Source organism: Piliocolobus tephrosceles, chromosome 5 (assembly GCF_002776525.5).
Source record: "Piliocolobus tephrosceles isolate RC106 chromosome 5, ASM277652v3, whole genome shotgun sequence".
Taxonomy (NCBI): domain Eukaryota; kingdom Metazoa; phylum Chordata; class Mammalia; order Primates; family Cercopithecidae; genus Piliocolobus; species Piliocolobus tephrosceles.
In genome coordinates, this window is record NC_045438.1 from 157,614,160 (window position 1) to 157,625,188 (window position 11,029).

The window sequence follows — 11,029 nt, forward strand, 5'->3', positions numbered from 1 at the left end:
CAGAGCACCACATGCCAAGTTAACGGCTTCTTCTGATGGTGTTAAGATTTCATTATCTGCTTGCTTGCTGTTCTAAGCTTTTTTCGATCATTTTCTGAGTCTTTTCTGGAAGTTTAATATCTCTAGCAGTTCCTTTTCTTTTTATAAGTGAGGTCATCCTCAGTGTATTATTCAACTTTGAAGTTAGGATGGGGTGAGTTTTGTTGAATATTTTGGAAAGATACTTTCTTTCTTTTTTTTTTTTTTTCTTTTCCTCTTTGAAACAGAAGAATAGGAAGAACAGTTGTGTTATGAGTCAGAAAAACTTATCCAGTAGCTATTTGGCATGCTATAGTATGGAAGTCTTCACTTTGGTGCGTGGGGAATCTCTAAGGAGTACATATGCTTGGATAATTTTTTTTTTTTTCTTTTTTGCTTGGAGAACTCTTAGGCAATCCATTTCCAGGTCTTCACATTCCATAGGTACTCTCTCCTAAAAATACATGAATTTGAGGAAAAGCCCACTTAAGTCCTCTTCCACTTTAGGCAAGAAAGTCACACCTCTCAGTTATTTCAATTCTTACATGGCATAGAGTTACTAAATAAAGGGACAAATCAGAAAACTGGCTTTCTGTTGGTTCTTGTCTTCTTTTTTTTTTTTTTTTTGTATTTTTTTTTTAGTAGAGACGGGGTTTCACCGTGTTAGCCAGGATGGTCTCGATCTCCTGACCTCGTGATCCACCTGTCTCGGCCTCCCAAAGTGCTGGGATTACAGGCTTGAGCCACCACGCCCGGCCTGGTTCTTGTCTTATAGAAATCGGGTACAGTAGTCCCCCTAACCTGCAGTTTCATTTTCCATGGTTTCATTTACCTGCAGTACAGTGCAATAAGATATTTTGGGCTGGGTATAGTGGCTCACCCCTGTAATCCTAGCACTTTGGGAGGCTGAGGCGGGTGGATCACCTGAGTTCAGAAGTTCAAGACCAACCTGTCCAACATGGTGAAACCTCGTCTCTACTAAAAATACAAAAATTAGCCGGGTGTGGTGACAAGCGCCTGTAAACAAGCTACTCAGGAGGCTGAGGCAGGAGAATCACTTGAACCCACGAGGCAGAGGTTGTGGTGAGCCGAGATCGCGCCACTGCACTCCAGCCTGGGTGGGAGTAAGACTCTGAAAAAAAAAAAAAAAAAAAAAAAAGATATTTTTGAGAGCACATTCACGTAACTTTTATTACAATATATTGTTATACTTGCTCTATTTTAGTATTAGTTATTAATGTTAATCTCTTGCTGTGCCCAACTTATATATTAAATTTCTCATAGGTATGTATACACATACATATAGGAAAAGACGGGCTGTATAAGGTTTAGTACTATCTGTGGTTTCAGGCATCCTCTGGGGGTCTTAGAACATATCCCCCACACATAATGGGGGCTACTGTATTTTAGCCCATGTTGGAAAGCATGGTGATTTGGAAGCACTGAAGCACCGGGGCTTAGTGATGTGTATTCTTTCAAGTATACTAAAATGCTCTGTTTTCTCTTTGAAACAGAAGAATAGGAAGAACAGTTGTGTTAATGAGTCAGGAAAACTTACCGCGTAGCTGTTTGGCATAGTATAGTACGGAAGTCTTCACTTTGGCACGCGGGGAGTCTCTAAGGAGTACATATGCTTGGATAATTCTTTTTTTTTTTTCTTTTTTGCTTGGATAACTCTTAGGCAATCCATTTCCAGGTCTTCACATTCCACAGATACTCTTTCCTAATCCATGTGTTTAATCCACGTGTTTTCAAAACACGTGGATTAAAATTTTACTTATTTTTTTGAGGATCAGAGTGTATTATGGATAAGGTAGTTAAAACTTATTTTATCAAACCATACCATGAAACACTCCAGTTGCAGTCAATCCTCACAATATTTCATCTTATAAAATACCGTTTCTATCCGCTGTTAACAAGAAATAAGGAATACATTTATGATGAAAAATTATAGACGTCAATTTAAAGATGTGCAGGGAGTTACGTAGTTAAAAAAAATTATTTGGGTCTAGGAACAGAAGAGTTTCAAGACCGTTGATGTAGTATATAGGAGACTTGAAACATTTTATTTTCTTTTTTCTCTTTTTGAGACGGAATGTCGGAATGTCGCTTCATTGCCCAGGCTGGAGTGCAGTAATGTGATCTTGGCTCACTGCAACCTCCGCCTCCAGGGTTCAAGCAATTCTCCTCCCTCAGCCTCCTTAGTAGCTCAGATTGTTATAGGCATGTGCCACCACACCCAGCTAATTTTTTGTATTTTTAATAGAGACAGCGTTTCACCATGTTGGCCAGGCTGGTCTCGAACTCCTGACCTCAGGTGATCCACTGGCCTTGACCTCCCAAAGTGTTGGGATTACAGGCATGAGCCACTGCACCTGGCGACTTGAAAACATTTTTTAAAACCCGTGTCATTCTGATTTCAGCTAAATTTTATTCATAATTATTTATAATTATTCATAATTTATTCATACATTTTAGTCATATTTTTGAGGATGGTAGAGGTTTGAATCAAAACCTATATTTAAGATCAAGGTTGTGGCTGTTCATGGTGGTTTGGGCCTATAAATCTAGCACTTTAGGAGGCCGAGGTGGGTGGGTTGATTGAGCTTAGGAGTTTGAGACCAGCCTGGGCAATATGGCAAAACTCCATCTCTACAAAAAAAAAAAAAATACAAAAATTAGCTAGATGTAGTAGCCCACACCTGTAGTTTGAGCTACTCAGGAGGCTGACGTGAGAGGATTGCTTGAGCTTAGAAGGTGGAGCCACTGCACCCCAGCCTGGGCAACAGAGCAAGACACTGTCTCAAAAAATCAAAAAAAGATCAAGGTTGTAGTACAACTAGTAAATTTCTTCAACATTAATTATCTCTTTTCTTTTGAAATTCTTTAGAAAAGTGGTATGACAATGAATTTTTCATGTGGGTATTTCTTTTACTTTTTTTTTTTTTTTTTTTGAGATGGAGTCTCTCTCTGTTGCCCAGGCTGGAGTGCAGTGGTGCGATCTCGGCTCACTGCAAGCTCTGCCTCCCAGGTTCATGCCATTCTCCTGCCTCAGCCTCCTGTGTAGCTGGGACTACAGGTGCCCGCCACCACGCCTGGCTAATTTTTTTGTATTTTTAGTAGAGACGGGGCTTCACTGTGTTAGCCAGGATGGTCTTGATCCCCTGACCTCCTGGTCCGCCCGCCTCGGCCTCCCAAAGTGCTGGGATTACAGGCGTGAGCTACTGTGCCCAGCCATTTCTTCTACATTTTTATTTTTTGGCATCTTTCAATGGTCCTGTACAATTCTTGGCATATGGTTATTATTAACATACTACCATCTGTTAAGCTCCTGCCTAAACTTTATAATTTTCATACTTCAGTAAAAATACTGCAGACTAGGATGCTGAGACTCAGATAGGCTGGGTTTCTTGCCCAAGATCAGGTGAGGGTTAATTCAATCCAGGTCTTTCTCTCTTCTACCCCATGCTGCTTCTTTAGCAATAGGAGCTGAATTGGTGAGTTGGTGGATTTGTGAATAGGAGGTGAATTGGTGAATTAGTGGATCTGTGAATAGGAGGTGAATTGGTGAATTAGTGGATTTGTGAATAGGAGGTGAATTGGTGAATTAGTAGATTGGTGAATAGGAGGTGAATTGGTGAATTAGTGGTGAATTGGTGAATTAGTGGATTGGTGAATAGGAGGTGAATTGGTGAATTTGTGAATAGGAGGTGAATTTGGTGGATTTGTGAATAGGAGGTGAATTAGTGAATTGAACAGACCCTGCCGTCCCCTGCTAGGTCTCTCAGGCAGCCAGGGCCTCCCCATAAAGAACACAGAGTACCAAATACTAACATGTATACCTTTTATTTAATGGTTGTCTTATTTTTTAAGTTATTGTTATTATTATTGAGATGGAGCTTTGCTCTTGTCGCCCAGGCTGAGTGCAATGGCGTGATCTTGGCTCGCTGCAATCTCTGCCTCCTGGGTTCAAGCAATCCTCCTGTCTCAGCCTCCCAAGTAGCTGGGATTACAGGTGACCGTCACCATGCCCAGCTCATTTTTGTATTTTTAGTAGAGACGGGGTTTCACCATGTTGGCCAAGCTGGTCTCAAACTCCTGACCTCAGGTGATCCACCCGCCTCGGCCTCTCAAAGTGCTGGAATTACAGGCATGAGCCACTGCGTCCGGCCTGGTTGTCTTCTTAAAAGTGAACAAAAAGCATGATATTTATATTTACATTTATACTTGCATTTATATTCAGTAGCTGTTTACTGAATACCTAGTCGGAATTAAGCCTCTCCTCAACTCATCAAATATATAGCAACAGAAATAAGACCTCCAGAGGACGATAACACATGACAAGTGTGTGTGTTTAGTGCCACTAGTGACAGCTGCAAGGAGCACTGGGAGTTCTGTCTATGGGCAGAGATCCCTCTGATGAGGAGAGAAAAGTCTTTTTAGAGTGAGCAGTTTTGAGAATGGGTAGAATTTCAGTTACTGGTACAACAGCAGTGGGCTCAGGAGAAGGGAAAGATGCCAGAAATGGCGGGTGAAGCAGACGTAGAACTGCCCCCAGGCAGGTGGCCAGCAGTTCAAAGGGTCACCCAAGTGAGTGTCCATTTCCAAGGGAGTCGACTTGGTGAGTAGGGTATGGTAGCATGAATTTCTAGGTGGAAACTGTGGATGCTTGGAGTTAACAAGTGATGGAAGTTGGGCAGTATATTCAGGCCCCAGCAACGAAGGAGCCCATTCGGAGGGTGGCGGGGAGAAGGTTGGTCATGGAGGGCTCATTACAGCACAGAGGAATGGGCAGCAGAACAAAGCAATGGCTGCCTCACACACTGCTACCTGGTCAAAGAGGCCTCAGGAACAGGCCTTGGGAATGAGACAAAACTAAGCCTTGAAGCAGAAAGTCCTCAGTCCCTACACAGAAACAGGACTGTGGGAGTCAGTGACCAACGGGCAGAGAGTCAGTGACCAACTGTGGGAGTCAGTGACCAACGGGCAGAGAGTCAGTCTTAATACTAACACCACCAAACAGCCAGCTAGGTGCTTTGCCACTGCACAGGTCTGTTCTGGCTACTGAGACACAGGCATGTCTCCACAAATACCTATTTTCTGTGCCTGACACTAGGGTAACCAGAAATTGTATATGGGAGCTTTTCTAGCACTTCTTTCCCCACTTCAGATTTTTAGGCCGTTCAAACCGTGCCCCAAACAACCTCATTGATTATAAATTATTTTAGTCAACAGGTGAAGATGGCTGTTATTTCCGTCTCCACACACCGGCTTCCCACGTTATGAATCCAACTGCAGCAGTTGCAGGACAGATAGAAACATTGCACACAAGCAAATTGCTGCTCAGTTATAAAGCCTCCTGTCACATACTGGCTGGTATCAGAAATGAGTCTGTGCACAACCTGATATCTACGGGGGTAGAGGGGAAGTTGTCATTTAGCCAAGAGACTGATGGAAACCACTTAGAGGTCAGATCGACTGGCTTAGGAAGATGTGCAGAGGGTGGGCGAGATCCTCCTGCTGTTCGTGCTGTAATGCTACCTTTCATTGACTTTCAAGGCTTCCAGAGCCAGTACCCTCAGGCGCCAACCACTCGACAGGCGAAAACAAGAGCTTACCTGCGGTTATTTCCCTAAAATCGGATTCCGAATTGTCAACTGCTCCAACCTCTAAACAGTACTACTTGAAACAATCAAGATATCTTCCAGGTAAGTGGAGCAAAGAAAATGTTTGCTGCTAACTAGAGTATAGATAGGTCAGGTTCAAGTGTCTTGGACTCTGTGAAGAAAGGGCACCAGTGAAGTGAAAAACCTAATCACACAGCTCTTTAGTCGTCCGTCTGTCACCAAGGACTTTTCTGGACCTCCTGTTTCTACCACTAGTAGAATTCTGCTCAAGAAATGCTTAGGAGCAAAAATCAAGATGATGAAGATGCTTCTAGAAAACACGAACCCCCACCCCTCGCCAAAGCTATGCACTCAGTAAATCCTAAATTTTATTAAACCAATTCTGTGCCCCCATTACAACTTCTTATAAAATATAGATTTTCAAATACTTTTTCCTAAATGATCTGGTGTACTTTTTTTTTTTTTTTTTTTTGCAACAGACTCTCGCTCTGTCGTCCAGGCTGGAGTACAGTGGTGGGACCTCAGCTCATTGCAACCTCCGTCTCCCAGGTTTAAGCAATTCTCCTGCCTCAGCCTCCTGAGTAGCTGGGACTACAGGCATGTGCCACCATGCCTGGCTAATTTTTTGCATTTTTAGTAGAGATGGTGTTTCACCGTGTTAACCAGGATGGTCTCAATCTCCTGACCTTGTGATCCGCCCACCTCAGCCTCCCAAAGTGCTGAGATTACAGGCATGAGCCACCGTGCCTAGCCAATCTGGTGTACATTTTTAAAAGATTCTGCCTGCTCAGAAGAGCATGCTGGGAACTCAGGAGAGACAAGGACACTGGTTAAGAGGCCACTGCTTATGTCCAGATGGGATGGGGTAATGTAAATGGCTGGTTCCAGAGTGGAAGTAGCAGAGGTACAAGTGAGCAGAATCTACACGTTTTGGTAGTGGAACCAATAGGACTTGTGGGTAGATTGGTGGAAAGAATTAGTGGCAGCATCTGAGGTTTTGACTTGGGAACTGGGTGAACGGTGGTGACTTTAGCTGAGAAAGGGAAATTAGAAGAGGAGAGGAGTGTGGAGGGAGAGAATGGAGAGCTGAGTGCGGGATGCCTGTTAAACATCTTAGTTGATCCACCTAATGGGCACCTGGGTATATGAATCTGGAGCTTGGGAGAAAGATCTGGACAGACAGTGGGGCGTTTATCATGTGCCTGCAAATAGCATTTGCTTCTCTAAAGCCAAGTGAAAAGGAAATGCTTCAATTCAATTTAATCTAAAAGGGAATCCATTTTTAAATCATCCTGTATCTGCACAGATGTATCTTTAATCCAGTGAGGGAGAAGATGATCTCTTTCTTTTGTGTGTTTGTGGGCCATGGTCATTTATAACTTTCTAAACACATGAGTGGGCCACCGTGTTTATCTAAGGAAGATTTGCTTTTCACATCTAAGTCTCCTGAAGCAAGACACAGTCTCCGTTTCCCAGAAGCTTGTTGGGAAGATGGGACATGGCAAACAAGAGAAAAGGTTGAGACTGGATTGCCAGCAAAAGATGGATCCGTAACACACTTCCCTGTGTACCTTTTGGGCAAACATAGAAATTTCAGTTCTAAGAATCCAGCTGGGGCTGGGCACAGTGGCTCACACCTGTAATCCCAGCACTTTGGGAGGCCGAGGCGGGCGGATCACCTGAGTTCAGGAGTTCGAGACCAGCCTGGCCAACACGGTGAAACCCCGTCTCTACTAAAAATACAAAAATTAGCCGGACATGGTGGCGGGCACCTGTAATCCCAGCTACTCGGGAGGCTGAGACAGGAGAATTGCTTGAACCCAGAAGGTGGAGGTTGCAGTGAGCTGAGATGGTACCACTGCACTCCAGCATGGGCAACAGAGCAAGACTCTGTCTAAAAAAACAAAGAATTCAGTTGGGACCCTCTCTTGCTGTTAGTAATTGGGGAAAGGGAAAAAAAATGAAACCAAGCAGAGGGTTTAGAAATGAATGGGATAGAAAACAGAAGGCATAGTGGGTGTATAGGTTTAGCCACAGGTGTTGAATAAGTTGATATAAACTTACAGGCGGTTTATTGAGGCTTTAGGACTGCAGTCCTATGCTGATTTGTAAGGAGAAAGACATTAACGTATTTGAGAGATTGAAGAAATTGGCATAAAGCCATCAAGGACAGAGCAAAAACTTTATAACCCTGGGTATTTGGAGATCTAAATAGGTTAAATACTTTGTGTGTGTGTGTGTGTGTGTGTGTGTGTGTGTGTGTGTCAGACAGAGTTTCGCTCTTGTCGTCCAGGCTGGAGTGCAGTGGCGCAATCTTAGCTCACTGCAACCTCCACCTCCTGGGTTTAAGTGATTCTCCTGCCTCAGCCTCCCAAGTAGCTGGAATTACAGGCGCTCATGACCACGTCTGGCTAATTTTTATATTTTTCAGTAGAGACGGGTTTTCACCATGTTGGCCAGGCGGGTCTTGAACTCCTGACCTCAGGTGATCCACCCGCCTCGCTTCCAAAGTGCTGGGATTACAGGCATGAGCCACAACACCCAGCCCTATGATATTTTTTGTCGTTGTTGATGTAAGCACGTCTTTAGGCTCTGTGGCACCAGAGTGAGACATGGGAAGTGGGCCTGAAAAAACCTGGGTCTTGTTTGTGTATGTCTGGATAGAGAAACAATGAAAAAATGTATACATATCTTATTGGTCGCATATGCCAAATTAATTTACAAGTATCTTATTAAAATAGTTAATGAGGCCAGACGCAGTGGCTCATGCCTGTAATCCCAGCACTTTGGGAGGCTGAGGCAGGCAGATCACTTGAGATCAGGAGTTCGAGACCAGCCTGTCCAACATGGCAAAACCCCATCTCTACTAAAAATACAAAAATTAGCCGGGCGTGGTGTCGGGTGCCTGTAATCCCAGCTACTCAGGAGGGTGAGGCAGGAGATTGAACCCGGGAGGCAGAGGTTGCAGTGAGCTGAGATTGCACTATTGCATTCCAGCCTGGGTGACAGAGTGAGACTCTGTCTCAAAAAAAAAAATCTACTTTTGACCTTAAAGTCTGTATTCCTTCTTCCTCATGAGGTCAAATTTTCCTGACTATCGTTTCACCTACAGTTTGAAACTTCTATTTGTGACATTATGCTTTGATTCTTGAAAGTGAGAGAAAATAAGTTATTCTAACATTGTATAGGAAGTTGTCATATCATGACACTCACAGAATGAGAAATCTGCCCGTATTTCTTGACAATCAGACTGTAAACATGGCAGGCCTCATTTCAGCTGCTTCATCTTAGATAGCTGTGAAGAGGAACTTAGAAACGGAATGAGGCGTTTCAGCAGTTCTCCATGCAGGTTTGCGTGTAGAGGAGCAGGATCCCTTACAGAGGAGGAACTGGTAACACAGGAGGTGAAGGCGGATGAGTGAGGGACTGAAGACCTTAGGAAGGTGGGAGACGAGTTGGGATCAAGACCAGGGTTGAGGCACACTTTTGAAAGCAGCAAAAATCCTTGTGTTGTAATCTTTAGATACCTGTGTGTAAATTTTGGTGTTGAAATCATGAGAGAGAAGAAAAGGAATTCTGAGAAAGTTTTAATCTGACTGCAAAAGCAGGGATGGAAGGAAATTTCCAAAACATAGGTTCATGGGAGATACTTTTCATTTTTTTTTTTTTTTTAATCAGTACATTTTGCTGGGTAAGGTGGCTCACGCCTGTAATCCCAGCACTTTGGGAGGCCAAGGCGGGTGGATCATGAGATCAAGAGATCGAGACCATCCTAGCCAACATGGTGAAGCCCCATCTCTACTGAAAATACAAAAATTAGCTGGGCGTGGTGGTGCGTGCCTGTAATCCCAGCTACTCAGGAGGCTGAGGCAGGAGAATTGCTTGAACCCGGGAGGCAGAGGTTGCAGTGAACTGAGATCACACCACTGCACTCCAGCCTGGCAACAGAGTAAGACTTCGTCTCAAAAACAAAACAAAACAACAACAGTACATTTCACTGACTGAAATATCGCAAATCGGTATTTTCTTACTTATAGAAGTGAGTGGTAGGAAAGACTACTGCAAACTTTTGTCAAAGGGTATTTATCCTTTGAGCCAAAGCACCCTGTTTTCATAGTTCTGCTTCCCAATGTGGTTTTCAAAAATTTATTTCAGGGTATCTGAGACCTGTTTGATAATTTCCTTTTTAACTAGAAATCTAACAAAGTCTGCAAATTATTTGGGATCATAAGTATGGCTATAATTGAGATTTAAAAACTAAACTCAATTACAAAGAATTGTTTGGAATGTAAACTTGAGCCTTACTGTCACCTATCGGCATTCATTGTTTTGAAGATGACCCCTCTGGAGTTGGATGAAATTTAAAACTAGAATCAGGCTCAGTTCAGTCACTTGGACAGACATTTATTGAGCACCTATTGTGAACCAGCAACTATGCAGAGGATAGAAACCCAAATAAGAAGCAATCTTTGGCCGAGTGCGGTGGCTCATGCCTGTAATCCCAGCACTTTGGGAGGCCAAAGCCAGTGGATCACTTGAGGTCAGGAATTCGAGACCAGCCTGGCCAACATAATGAAACCCCATTTCTACTAAAAATACAAAAAAATCAGCCAGGCGTGGTGGCAGGTGCCTGTAATCCCAGCTACACAGGAGGCTGAGGCAGGAGAACTGCTTGAATCCGGAAGGCAGAGGCTGCAGTGAGCCAAGATCATGCCATTGTACTCCAGCCTGGGCAACAAGAGTGAAACTCTGTCTCAAAAAATAAAAAAATTTTAAAAAAGAAGCAATCCTTGACATTTATTTATGATCCATAGTTACTTTTGTAATTGAGTATCTTCAGGAATAAAAAATACTAATATCTTTTGGGGCCCCCTCTTTACCCTAAAGCCAAGTATAAGAGGTCTTATTAAGCATCAACTTTTAGGATTATGGGAGCTCTAGAAATGTACCATATAATTGCAGGGCAGCATGACATTATACTACAGGGACTGGCAGATCTGTGACACTGGCCTTCAGAGAAAGAGACGCAAGAGTCATAGTTATCGACCTGCTACTAACCGGCTGTGTACTTGGAGCAAGATTCTGTTTTCGGCCGGGCGTGGTGGCTCAAGCCTGTAATCCCAGCACTTTGGGAGGCCGAGACGGGCGAATCATGAGGTCAGGAGATCAAGACCATCCTGGCTAATACGGTGAAACCCCGTCTCTACTAAAAAAATACAAAAAACTAGCCGGGCGAGGTGGTGGGCGTCTGTAGTCCCAGCTACTCGGGAGGCTGAGGCAGGAGAATGGCGTGAACCCGGGAGGCGGAGCTTGCAGTGAGCTGAGATCCGGCCACTGCACTCCAGCCTGGGCGACAGAGTGAGACTCCGTCTCAAAAAAAAAAA

At 43.7% G+C, this 11,029-nt stretch overlaps 1 protein-coding gene across 4 annotated transcripts in view; it reads left to right on the top strand.

Annotated features, from left to right (window-relative positions):
* The window catches only part of MAK (male germ cell associated kinase), a 75,277-nt gene that overhangs the window by 47,145 nt on the left and 17,103 nt on the right, over positions 1–11,029 (top strand). For all 4 annotated transcript variants that reach the window (XM_023185401.1, XM_023185400.2, XM_031935690.1 and 1 more), the window contains one exon: positions 5,578–5,726. In XM_023185401.1, the coding sequence (XP_023041169.1) occupies positions 5,578–5,726 (149 nt within the window). The remainder of the gene's footprint in view (positions 1–5,577; positions 5,727–11,029) is intronic.